Here is a 14,520-nt window from a genome sequence, read left to right as displayed (position 1 = left end):
AAATAACTGGCTTATACAGGCACGGGATAGGACGCATCATCACGTCTGATCTACTGGACTGATTAACTTGAAATTTTACATATAGTTTCAGAATTTACCGAGGATGGCTATAGGCCTATTTTAAATTCTTCAAGATTTCAGTAGGACAAGTTTTCAGTTTGTCAAGAATTAATTAGATCCTTGTGTTATTACAATAATTATGTAAGACGTGCCTATTGCTTTTATAGCCTGACTAGCTTTCCCGGCCAACTTCGTACCGCCAAAAAGTCAATTTATCTCATGTCAAACTTGACTTTATTTGGTGAATCATGAAATTTATCTGACAATCAATATTTTCATTTATATCTCAATACGGACTTCCTATGTGTTTAGTCATGCAGCATTTATTATTCCGACATTGCAACATAAATATTCTCGATCAATTGGTAGTAATATCTATCAGTAAAGTGTTGAATTAAAAAAATAGATACCGGTAGGTTAAATCGGTGCTTCAAATATGAATTTAATGTTTTCATAGTTGTTGATTGTCAATAGATGGTCCAGGAAATATGCGATGTACGATGAATTACACAGAATTCCATATTCTTTCCATCTTCCATTTTAGGATGAGTAAGCTAAGCTAAATTTAAAAAAAAAAAATCAATTTTGTCTGCCATTCTTCAGTAATTAATGATTGCAATATGAACAACTCTCTTTCATGAGATGAATAATAAATTATTTTCCAGTTTCTCAATGATAGGGGAGTGATAATTATTTGTATAGGTCTTCTGAGGAACGATTATCTACAGCTGGTACCAATCAACTACGGTGCACTAACTTCAACTCCAAATTACCGTTTTAATATCAGTACACAATTGATCACAGGGTGACGTGTTTATTATACAGCTGGTAACTTTAGATGCTAAATTATAAGTAGCCACTCGGCCTAAAATTTCAAAAACATAGGTATGTAAAATGAATTAATAAATAATTATTATTAGTCCCCCTATAAAAATTTCTGGTCATAAACCATCCCAATATTCACACAACATATTCCCAAAGTTTTATGCTGTTCTGTCAAGAGTAGTTTTCGAGTATATAGGGAACAAACAAACTAACAAACACACAAACAGACATTCATTTTTAAATATATAGAGATATGATGAGTAAAATGAAACTTGATCCCCTCATCTATAAGCCGGCTGTAAGTCCTCACTTTTACACAATTCCAATAGTGAGGCCCACGTTATAATGGCAGTGGAGAAAGATAGGAGAACAACGTTGCCGATCCTCTGTCTTGTCAATGCCTTCTTTAAACGATAGCTGATACAGGTTTATTGATGCAATATCAACACGTTTAAAATAATGATGTAATATTAACTATTCAATCTCGTTTAAAATAATCATTTATATTTTATTAAGCAAGAAATTATATTTTTCAATTATTTAATAATGAATTTTCATAATTTTCATAATTAAGATGAAATATTTTACTAATTGTGGAAAATACTACTACATTGTGGAAAGATGATCTAGAAACAGAGCAGAGCAAGAAAGAGATAGCTCTATCCGCTTTGTTGAATGATAGACAGCAATGATAGCAATACCATTGCTTATAAAACACTGCCATTATAACGTGGACCTTCACTATTGGTCAAACATTACTGCTCTATTAATATTGCATTATAAATTTCAATTCAGATCATGGGAAAAAGGAATTGTTTTGAGCTTCTAGATTCTGATTGATTAATATTGGAAAATATGGATAGTGCTCAGATGTTATAAATAAATATAGTAGATGAATAATATAAATAAAAGTAGCCTCTTCTACCACACATGTATTTATTGTTTGAATGATTGATTGGTTGATTGTTTGATTCATTGTCTGTTTGTTTGATTAATTGCAGGTGGAGATAGTGACTCATGCCGATCCGCATAGGAGATTGTGGATGGGTCCACAGTTCACATTCAAAACTTACAGTCTCTCATCTAGGTAAGCTATAGTCAGGTCCAAGTCATTATGACAGTATTTGATTAGTATTGGTGTTGCTATCCTTGTCTATCTGCAGACAAAGCAGTTAACGCTATCCTCTTCTACCTCTGCAACTTTGCCAGATCGTTTTCAACAATGTAGAAATAGACTTACTCAACAAAATATTTAATCTCAATTATAAAAATTCAACATTCAATTATTGAAAAATATATTGGCAAATAAAATAAATGTGAAGTTCAAAACGAGAATTATTAATAACATCTCTCACTTTATGACAATTACTTCTTCAAGATGGCTTCCTCCTGAACAAATACACTCTTGAAATCTGTGTTGACGATTCCTCATTGATCGCTGCAACATCTGCGTTTCCTGGTCCCATGATCAGTCCACCTGTGATTTTCTGTTTGTGGAGCTATCTCAAATCAAACGTTTTTACAACTTGATCAATAACTGTGGTTTAATCATAACAGACAATCCAAAATGAAATTAACAATATCCCAGCTAAAATGTTGCAGCAATCGTTCAGGAATCTCAACACAGATTTCAAGAGTGTGTTCGTGCAGGAGGAAGCCATCTTGAAGAAGTAATTGTCAAAAAGTGATGTTATTAATAATTCTCAAATGGCAAGTCTTGAACTTTACATTAGTTTGAATAAAATCATTTTTACCCTTCCCATTAACGCCATAAAACGTTTTTAAAAGTTCCCGTTATTCTGTGTCACTCTGTATAATTGAAGCCGTCAATGGGCCTCACGGCTATCATACTTCAGCCAGGACCAACAGTTTTACATGCCCATCCAGTTTAACACGGGAGTGACCATGTTAGAAAATGTTGCTGATAAGTGGGTTTGAACCCGGGATGTCTGGGCTGCTACGCTATTGTGAGGTTCACATTATAATGGCAGTGTTTGGTTAGCAATGGTATTGCTATAATTGTCTATCATCCAACAAAGCGGATAGCGCTATCTCTTTCTCGCTCTGCTCTGTTGCCAGATCGTCTTCTAACAATGTAGAATTAATATTTAATTAAAATATTTCATCCTAATTATAAAAATTTATTATGAAATTATTGTAAAATATAATTTCTTGCCTAATAGAATATAATTGATTATTTTAAACAAGAATGAACAGTTAATATTACATCAATAAACCTGTATCAGCTACCGTCTATAGAAGACATTGACAAGACAGAGGCAACGTTGTTCTCCTATCTTTCTCCACTGCCATTATAACGTGGACCGGACCTTACTGTATCCACTAGGCCATGGATCACTCCATTTTGTGTGTAATTTGACTTTCCTTGCCCTATTACCATAGGTAAGGAAAGTATTGCTTTCCGAAAAAATTTAAGGTACCCCAATTTCTAAATTTCTATACGTTTCAAGGTCCCCTGAGTCCAAAAAAGTGGTTTTCAGGTATTGGTCTGTATGTGTGTGTGTGTATGAGTGTATGTGCGTCTGTGTACACGATATCTCATCTCCCAATTAACGGAATGACTTGAAATTTGGAACTTAAGGTCCTTACAATATAAGGATCCGACACGAACAATTTCGATCAAATGCAATTTAATATGGCGGCTAAAATGGCGAAAATGTAGTCAAAAACAGGGTTTTAAACAATCTAAATTAGAACTTTTCTGTTTTTAAATATTTTGACTGAATAAAATTGGACCTGGATTCAAGTGTATGAAACATAACCTTCTTTTTGGACCATTTATAGTGTATAAATCAAAATTCGGGGAAGAAACAGTTTTGGGCTGTGCCTGTTTGTCCTTCCCCAATCATTTTGAAAAATTGTGCTCTGTTTATCAATAAATAAATAACGAGCAAAGCTTGGTGCCTCGATATTAATGATTATGTGATTTTATGACGTGGCCTATACTTGTGTAATATTTGTCGTTGGCAATAACTTGATTTGATTATTTCTGCTTATTTTGTTGTTGTACCGGATAATTAATTGATTAATTTGCGGTTTTTCACAGGTGGAGGTCAATGCCAAAGCATCAGTAGCTTGGAGGACACCAGTTCGAGTTTCAGCTCTGCCAGTCGGGGCTGTTCCCCCACCCCCTCATTTACAGACCACACCAACCTCATCTTCAACAGCGAGCCAGTCTGACCCCATAGTTAGCAAGCGACGTCATAAAACATGTCACATGTATAGTTGGTAAGTTGTGTCATGAAACATGTCACATGTACAGACTTGCTCATAATTAGCAAGTGACTTCATGGCAAGGTAGAAGTAGATAAGGCCGGTTACAGAGCTCGACCGACCGTCAGTGCGTACGTCAGTCGCGCTTGTCTTTTCCATAGATATTCCATGTATCCGTACAGAGCAGGACTGACGGCACGCATGCGTACTATCAGGACCATGCGTTTTATACAGCGTACGAATACCGTCGGTCGAGCTCGTGCGCATCCGTTCCATCGGTCGACTGACGCGCTATTGAAACAAATAGAAGCTTTCAGAGCTGTACTGATCAGTAGCCCGATCGCAACATAACCAATGTGCTGACACCTCTGCCCGACAATCAGCTGATATTGAATTAATAGCATAATGAGTGAATTCATAGTGTCATATTTGAATTCAGAGTTTTTCTATACATTTCTTCAATCATTTCTAAATTTTGTATTGAAAAAATCATATATCATCAATATTATCTACATTTATTTGATCCGTAGCTTAAAGTGACTGCAAGTATTCCCAATGGTGATACAAGCTCGAAATGACTCATCGAAATTTCTGATGGACATTCTGAGGTAATTGAAAAATGTATCTTCACCCCACGCAATGATGTATATAATGTTACTAAATACCCTTTGAAATGCTCTTTGGGCGACCATCGGGTAAAATTGATATCTACGTCTTTTTATCTTTCGTTTACGAAGATAATAAGCTGCAATAACAATCTGTAAAGGCGTCCATTTTGTGAGTCAGAAAAACTGATGTATGGTCAGGATGGTGCATACGCACTGACGGTTGGTCGAGCTCTGAATGTGTAAAACTGATTCATCGATGCGTACGGTCAGGATGGTACATACGCACTGACGGTCGGTCGAGCTCTGTAACCGGCCTAAGAGGTATATTGCTCGTCAGTTTATCAGAGCTTTTTCATGGTCGATTTTATTTTGCGTGACGTCAAACATTCCCGGTTTCAATCTCTTTATACATGCCCTCTTAAGCCTTGTTTTCACTAGTAGAGTTAGTGGTCGAGTAACTGGCATACTACTTCTACCGAGCTAACTCTACTCTACTTACTTGGTCGAGTAACTGGCATACTATTTCTACCGAGCTAACTCTACTCCACATACTTGGTCGAGTAACTGGCATACTACCTCTACCGAGCTAACTCTACTCTACATACTTGGTCGAGTAACTGGCATTCTATTTCTACCGAGCTAACTCTACTCTACTTACTTGGTCGAGTAACTGTTTCCACTACAATTGAGAATAGTAGGTAAAGTGTGTTGTTTAGTGAACAGAACTAACCTTAAAATGTCAATACTTTTCAATAATTTAACACTTAGGTTCAACTCACACCTTCGTGACTCAGGTCGAGATGAGACTCGACTCTAGTCGAAAGCAAGTGTTTTCAAATGGTGACAGTCGCGAAGACTAGAGTCGACTGGTCTGACTGTCACCATTTGGAAACACATTGCACTCGACCAGGGTCGAGTCTCTTCTCGACCTGAGTCGCTTAAGTGAGAGATGAGCCTAAAACACCTAACACTTTCTAATAAATAACAATACTTCTTAAACTTGATATCCTACGGTACGACTCTACTCTATTAGCTCGAGACTGGTTTCATTGGCATAGTAGTGGTAGAGTAGAGTGAGAAGCGGTGGAGGGGGAAAGCAAGTGGTAGAGTACTATCCCACGGTGATGTATCACTCTACTCCACTAAAAACTAGTACTCTACCATAAACGTTTTCATTGGGAGTTCACAAGATAGTTAATACTTGCCCAGGGAACTCTCTACCACTAACTCTATTGATGAAAACCAGGCTTTACGGAGGATAAAAAGTAAATATTGACACAATGAACAGAGATGTTATAGAATTTTTCCATAAAATTGAGGTAAAATAGAAGAGATGTTGTCAGTTTCACTTGATTTATTAGATCTAAACTGAAGTTTCAATGCATCACCACCATGTGGAGTTCCACATGGAGTTACCGTAATAATAATTTATCGAGTGACCTGGCTGGCTGAGGTCTGGTGTCAGCGTTTTCAGGTCGCAACTGATCAATTTCAGGGCCTCTGACATGACCTAACGACTGCTCTTTAGTCAGTTGACAACATCTCTTTCATTTCACCTTATAGCCCAGTCAATAAAGGTTTTTTCGATCCGAAAATTAAATAAAAGCTGAATCTTCTACCATCGATAGAACCCTCCCAGAGGGTCATTCTCCCAAAAGTCCCAAGAAATCTTCTTGGAGCTTTCCCCCCTAGCACCCCTCAAAGTTGAAAAATGCAGGTAATCACGGAAAATCAATTATCTCTGTACCCATTGATCGGAAACAGCTATATTATATGCCATTCGATTCGTTACATTATGGACTACAATATTAAATTCATTCATTTTTTCAATAAAATTAACAGTTTTCTTGATAAAATAATATATATGTAAAAATTTAGGGGGTTTGCGATTTGATTTTTTTGTTTTCTTCGATTAACTTCGAAGCAAGTAGTTTTAAAGAAAAATGAGCCGAACAATTAATGTAGCCACTCTCATTGCAAATCCATTGATGTATATTGTTATGTATTTGCGATTCGATTTGACGCCGTGGAAGGGGAAACAGTCGACGCGGAACGGCGCGGCTGACTCTCTTAGCCATAGTAAACAGCAAACTGGAAATCAATTATCTCTGTAATCATTAATCAAAAAAAATCTATCATATGCCATTCGATTCGTTCAATCAAGGACTACAATAATAGTCGAATTCATTTCCTCAATAAATCGAACAGTTTCCTTAATAAAATAATATAATGTAAAAATTTAGGGGTTTTTCGATTTGATTTTTTTGTTTTCACCAATTAACTTCGAAGCAAGTAGTTTTAAAGAACAATGTGACGAATAATTATGGTAGCCACATTCATTGCGAATCCATTGATGTATATTGTTATGTATTTGCGATTCAAGTTGACGCTGTGGAAGGGGAAACAGCCAACGCGGCTGACTCCCTTCACCATAGTAAACAGAATAATACAGTATGGCACTCGAAACAATCAATTTTGTCTATTGTTTTGACAAGCCCTGTATATAGATTTTCACTTTTCAATACTCTTAAAAAATATTACAGTTTTCTTGATTTAACCATGCTCATGATGAAAATCAGGATTTCGTTGTTTTCTCACTGAATTTATTATATTAATTTGAAGTGTGCCTTCCCCATACGAGTCAGAGGTAACACAATTGATAACTCTAGTTTCAGATATTGATGTTTTTCAACGAAGTTTCATGATATATTATGTGTCCGACTCTTCATCTTATCCTTATTTTGTGAAAAATGAAGATTCAAAATTTATTTTCGTAGCTTTTCTTGTGTTTTAACTTGTTTCATCACTCTTTATAATTTAAACACTTGATAATGGAATGAATATCATCAGATCACGTGAACAAAAAAGTTTTCAATTTGAAAGTAGATTAATTTGTTGCACATTCGGTTCAAATATTAACAAATGTTACCAAATATTATCACATATAGTGAGAACGAATTATTCTGAAGCTTACTATTCTCACTGAACATGAAGAGGCAATACCAAGCCAGAATCGCAGTTCCGTTCAAATCATTATTATCAGAGCTTTCAAATTGATGCTATGTAACTATGGATGTTATCCCCATCTCACAATTTCCCTATTCATCCTTATCCTGATTCAGAATAAAGTAGTTGATCTCTATAATCACAAAAATCAATGTACAGTACCTATAATAAATAGTAAAAATAACAAAATTTCTAGTAATAATGAAACTTTTCCTAGGTATGAATTTCAAGGCTCATAAAATGACTTTCCCTCAATCACAGGCAGAAATTCCAATGATTATCATAATTTAATGAAAATTGTTTATATTGTACATTGTTCGACGTAGGATAAGCTACATCTTTAAGGTAACCACGTATTTAGGATTATGATGTTTATGAATGAAAGCGAGACTGTGATAGAATATTGGTCAAACTGAAATATAAACATTATAGACAATCCATATTTCTGATCAACTATAATTATAAAATAATGATAGTATCAAGCCGTAATGAATTGAGCAACTGAATTTCAAAGTTACTATCCACTGTTCAAATCGCACTGTGATTTCCTTTTACTTCCAAATGGATTGAATTGCCTCACTCTTCAACGTAACACTTATTGAAAAAAAACCAGTGGAATGTGAACGTCATCCAAATAGCATTTGAATTTCAATTTTCAGATCATGAAATTCATAAAAAACTAATTCATAAGAGAATAGTGATGAATTGCAAACAGTGCAAGTAACATTGATACAAAGCGATACAATGAAAGTCAACATCGATTAATTTAATATTGGATAAATTTATATTATTTATAAAGCTTATAAAATGTAAAACCAACATTTTAAATTTTCTCTACTGGAGCAAAACATCGATAGAAAATAAAGAAGAGCCCATCATAAGCACAATATACTTGTGTACTAGAATTCACTTGAACTAACTCATCACTTCAACCCTTCAATGATCACAATGAACTAGAATGGTATAAAAACCATGGAATTTATAATCAGGTACATTTTTCAAATAGCTTCACCCAACTAAATCTGTGAATGCTAAGTCATAAGAAATCATGTTCAATAGATTCAATTTGAATGCTTCAAATAGAAAATGATCTATTCTTTTGGTGCCCTAATCAAAATCAATTTCAATAAACATTAATCGACATAAAGAAAAGCTTCTGCCAACCTTGTATAGTGAATGACAAGATGCGAGTGGAGGTGAAAAATCGATATGTTAACAAAAATAATAGAAGATGATGAATCGTCTTTCAATTAATCTTATACGGTAGGGTACTTTGTGGTTAATACTGTGAAACACTTTCATGATTTTCCTACCTTTTATGCATGCTTACTCTTCCTTAATTTGTATGTTTGCATGGCTTTCATCTTTAGAATCTACTGAATTTTCATATTGGACTGTCTAAATAATCTAGATTCAACTAGTAAGAACGGAAGATAAGCTACTTTACAGAGATAATCATAGAAAGTTTCGACTCAACAAGCCCAATGTATAATTTTTGTTATGCCTCAGCCGTCATATATATTTAGCACGCTTTGATTTTTCAGGAAATTGCCACTGTTAACACTATTGTAATCTATGATTTATCTCAGTTTTTGACATAGCTTATGATAAATTTCAGCATAGAATTATGATAATACATACATATTTTAAATATGTATTATATTATGTGATAGTATGAATATTTTATCGGTTGCAAACAATATCTTTGTCTGTCATAGAATGCATGATTTAGCACATCTATAACAACAAAATGATTTTAGAGAATTTAGAGAATTAAAATGTGAAAAATTAGTTTCATCGCATGTCAAAACAATAGACAAAATTGATTGTTTCCAGAGCCATACTGTATTATTCTGTTTACTATGGTGAAGGGAGTCAGCCGCGTTGGCTGTTTCCCCTTCCACAGCGTCAACTTGAATCGCAAATACATAACAATATACATCAATGGATTCGCAATGAATGTGGCTACCATAATTATTCGTCACATTGTTCTTTAAAACTACTTGCTTCGAAGTTAATCGGAGAAATCAAAAATCAAATCGAAAAACCCCCAAATTTTCACCCCCCAATAATATATATATATTATTTTATCAAGGAAACTGTTTGATTTATTGAGGAAATGAATACGACTAATATTTTAGTCCATAATGTAACGGATCGAATGACATATGATAGATTTTTCCGATTAATGGTTACAGAGATAATTGATTTCCAGTTTGCTGTTAACTATGGCTAAGAGAGCCAGCCGCGCCTTTCCGCGTCGACTGTTTCCCCTTCCACAGCGTCAAATTGATTCGCAAATACATAACAATATACATCAATGGATTTGCAATGAGAGTGGCTACATTAATATTTGGCTCATTTTTCTTTAAAACTACTTGTTTCGAGGTTAATCGGAGAAAACAAAAAAATCAAATCACAAACCCCCTCAATTTTTACATATATATTATTTTATCAAGAAAACTGTAAATTCTATTGAAAAAATGAATATAACTAATAATGTAGTCCATAATGTAACGAATCGAATGGCATATAATAGAGCTGTTTCCGATCAATGGGTACAGAGATAATTGATTTCCCGTGTTTACCTGCATTTTTCATGTTTTAGGGGGTTGGGGCGGAAAGCTCCAAGGGGATTTTTTGGGACTTTTGGGAGAATGACCCTCTGGGAGGGTTCTATCGATGGTGGGAAATTCAGCTTTTATTTAATTTTCGGATCGAAACTGCTTTTTTGGACCTTTATTGACTGGGCTAGTAACTAAATCTTTCATAGATAATGAAATAACACATACAATCACTTTCTCTTCCAAGAGAAGCTGGTAATACCAATTCTCTACAGGAAAAATACAAGAAGTAGCCCTTTAATTATGTAATCTATGCCCTATAATAGCACACTGTATTTACTTGATATTAGCATAGAGAAAATATAGCATAAGAAGAAGATATCCCATGCTATAGGTCGTTTATGTTCTAAATTTCAAGCCGAAATTTCTTGAATCAAGCCGACCACTGTCTATTATTTATTTCATTTATTGTATAAAATACTATAATCATAATACAATTATGACATTTGAGGAAAAACTAGGCTGAGTCTGTACTATTTCTCTCCAAAAATTTTGATAGAATGTTAATGTTGTCCAAAAGATAAGGTTATGTAATCACATACTGCTTCGTTACTTGATTTTCGGTCTTGATATTATAACTGTTTTGGCCGGTTGAGAGTGTTAAGGTGCGTACAGATATACGCGCCGCGAACATGAGCAATTCACTTTTAATCAGCTGACTATATCTGTATTTTTACAGAGACGGTAAGATACAGATATAAAAAGCTTGGCATCAGCTGATTAAAAGTGATTTCTCATGTTCGCGGCGCTTATATCTGTACGCACCTTAAGAACGGCACAGTATGAGAGACTACCAGCGACACATAGCTTCACCAAAAATAACACTATCGACTTGAGTTAACAGTGAAATTTGGAAAATAAACATGCTAAACCATGGGATATATATTTTTGTGTTATCTTTTCTATATGGTAGTATTCATAGTTTTTTAATTATTTTAAAAATATTTAGTTTTTATCTCCCATAAGAGAATATGCATAAAGCCCACGCCACATGAAGCGTATATTAAGGCGTTATTGCAGGAAAGGATGCTCTTCGATTCCCGAATGCCAACTCAATCAGCTGATAATCAGCCCTAAGAAAGTAGTTTTCAGACAATGCTTTTAGAGTCGTTGGGGCAGGAACATGGAGGAGAGATTTAGCATGAGTAGGTATCACATAGCATAGGTCGCCTATGATCCAAATTTCAAGCTGCTTTTTATTAATTCAAGCCGATTACTATCGTCTACTGTCTATTATACTGCCGGTTGAGAGTGTAAGAACGGCACAGTATGAGAGACTAACAGTGTCACATAGTTTCACATAAAAGAACTACTAGGACTGTCGACTTGAGTTATCAGTGGAAATTGGAACCTAAACGCCCTACACCAAGTATATCTTCTTATTTATGCTGTATTTTCTGTATGGTAGAACTCATGGGTTATTTCATTATTTGAATCGGTCTTAAGAGAAAGGGAACATCTAAAAAATCAGAATTTTTCAGGGGAGAGAAAAAACTGAATATAGATAAAAGTATTGATAATTTCAAGATTGTTTTTTGTCATTAGGGTGCAAACTCTTTCAAGATAACAATTTCAATTCAGTATAAGCACTTATATAAGATTCACCCTAAAAATTGAGTTTTTTGGTAACTTTCTTTTACTCATGATGATATTATAAATTAATCACTCTTCAACTTCTACAATAAACACCTCAACCGAAAGCAATCCAACCTCAAAGCAACGCGTGAAAGGTAACCTTACAATAGCATAAAAATCACAACTGACGAACAGCTAATTTTCGAATGTTCGGCGTTGAAAGGGAACATGTGTGTCATGACTAGTTTTCTTTCACTCCAGTACAGCAAAAATACGATATCTGTTTCTCGTATAAAGAGAATGCTGACTTGTTCCCTTTCAACTCCAATCGATGTATCCCACAGTAAACAACTCATTTCGACCATAAAAAAATGAAAAATTTTGACATGTTCCCTTTCTCCTCAGGCCGATTCATTTGTAAAAGATTCAAACCCAGTTGCACAAAATTCTGTTAACTTCTTACCCCAATTTAATGCCACGAAAACTAATAATAGAAGCCTTCTTCACAAGAAAACCTTCTCTGATTGGTTCTCCAGGAATTCAATCATGATTAAAAATTAACAAACTTTTGTGCAACTAACCCTTATTCTTTATCTCTTGACTTTTTGAAGGTGGTGGCTCGAGAAAAAATATCTTGACCGTCCGAGGATCGAACCCGGAGTCTCTGGTTTACAGCTTCTATGTCGCCACCACACCTGTCATGCAGCCTTCCGATCCGATTCATGTCCGATATTACTGATTAAATGACGGACATGTGTGGCATGCAGCCGTTGTCATCCGTGATCGGATCTGAGTTGGATCGGAACACTGCATGAGAGGTGTGACCTCGGCTTCACTACCTACGTTGTCACAAAACACCTGGGCTAACTATGATATTATCTAATGTATAGTTTATATAGTTAACATTTTTTAGTGTTATTGGCTTGTTCTTATGCATTATGAGGTCCACGTTTAATGGCAGTATTTGATTAACATTGGTGTTGCTATCCTTGTCTATCATTCGACAAAGCAGATAGCGCTATACTTTTTTACCTCCCAACGTAGCCAGATCGATTTTTAACAATTTAGAAATATAATCAAAATATTACATCTCAATTTTGAATCTTGCCATTCCTGCACTGATTACAGAACGCAAAGAATCACTTTTCCGCTCTAGTGCGGGAATAGTTATTTGTGCAACTAGTGCGCAAAGTGACAGTTTGCTGCACCAAAAGAAACGTTTACGCCCGAGCCGTAGGCGAGGGCGGAATGTTTTGTTGAGTGCAGCAAAGGAACTTTGCACACGTATTGCACATTAAATTTTTCCTACAGTTAACATTGAATATGAAAAGTGGGTAATTATGGGTAAAATTGCCTGAAATGCATCAAATGATTTTCTGTGTAATTTTATTATTGATAAAAACCTTAATTTATTGTGAAATTGAATAAAAATGTTGTCGTTGGTTATAAGTGATCTACTTAAGCTGGTTGCACCTCTGCTCACTATAGCAGCCACACCAGTCACTCTTACCAACTTCATTTTCATTTTGCTGCACTGTTGCTCCATATAACCTACTAAGTGTTTCGCGTTGTCATGTTGAAAATCTGGAGTGCAGAAAAATTTTTTCCTGCACTAGAGCGGAAAAGTGATTCTTTGCGTTCTGTAATAAGTGCAGCAATGGCCACTTTTCAACGTAACTGTAGGAAAAAATTTTTCTGAACGCCAGATTTGCAACATGGCAACACAAAATAGTTGGTGGGTTATATGGAGGATTAGTGTACGAAAACAAAAATTAAGTTGGTAACAATGACTGTGGTTAGATTTAGTAAACGTTTCTTTCGGTGCAGCAAACTGTCACTTTGCACACTAGTTGCACAAATAACTATTTCCTACAGTTACCTTGGAAAGTGACCATTCCTGCACTGATTACAGAATGCAAAGAATCACTTTTCCACTCTAGTGTGCAAAGTATTACTTTGCGTACTCTTAATACTTTGTGAATTATCTTGCAGCCATCCCAATCAGCTGTTGACATTGTTGGCATGTATTTTTAATGTGAATTTGTTCTATCTATATTTTTCTGATTTTTAAATAAATGAGAACTCATTGAATTATACATTTTGAATATTATTTATTATTCATTATTTCAAATAATATTTTTTTCATTCATAAATTGATTGTTTGAAAAATTATTTAGAAATTAAGATTCACTCAAAATTATTCAAATTTTTAAATTTATTGTAGGCCTATTAATTTAATTTTTAATATGAATAAATTATCGATTATTAATTTTCAATTGGATTATCAAGTTTAAAATAAATTAAAGTTGTTATTAATAACAAAATTATACAGACAAACATTTGATGGATTTCAGCCATCATTTTACGCATAATGAACCACTTCTCATATTCAATGGTAACTGCAGGAAAAATTTAATGTGAAATTTGTTTTATTTCCATTTATCTATCTATTTACAATGCAAATGACACTAATGTAATAACATTGAAAGATAAAAGATAAAATAATAAGATAGTCCTTGTGCTATCTTTCTTTCAAATTTATAGGTGAAAAAGTCCAAGATGAGGTTAGAATTTCACGTGTACAATTT

General features: G+C 34.6%; 1 protein-coding gene across 1 annotated transcript in view; it reads left to right on the top strand.

The window, feature by feature from the left end:
* LOC111052137 overlaps positions 1 to 13,024 on the top strand; it is an 86,290-nt gene extending 73,266 nt beyond the window's left edge. Inside the window, exons 22-24 of the mRNA XM_039443429.1 lie at positions 1,887 to 1,972; positions 3,953 to 4,134; positions 12,544 to 13,024. Of these exons, the coding sequence (XP_039299363.1) occupies positions 1,887 to 1,972; positions 3,953 to 3,980 (114 nt within the window). The 3' untranslated portion in view covers positions 3,981 to 4,134; positions 12,544 to 13,024. The remainder of the gene's footprint in view (positions 1 to 1,886; positions 1,973 to 3,952; positions 4,135 to 12,543) is intronic.
* The last annotated feature ends 1,496 nt before the right edge of the window (positions 13,025 to 14,520 follow it).

This window comes from Nilaparvata lugens, chromosome Y (assembly GCF_014356525.2).
Source record: "Nilaparvata lugens isolate BPH chromosome Y, ASM1435652v1, whole genome shotgun sequence".
Taxonomy (NCBI): Eukaryota; Metazoa; Arthropoda; class Insecta; order Hemiptera; family Delphacidae; genus Nilaparvata; species Nilaparvata lugens.
This window is presented reverse-complemented; position numbering and strand designations above follow the sequence as displayed.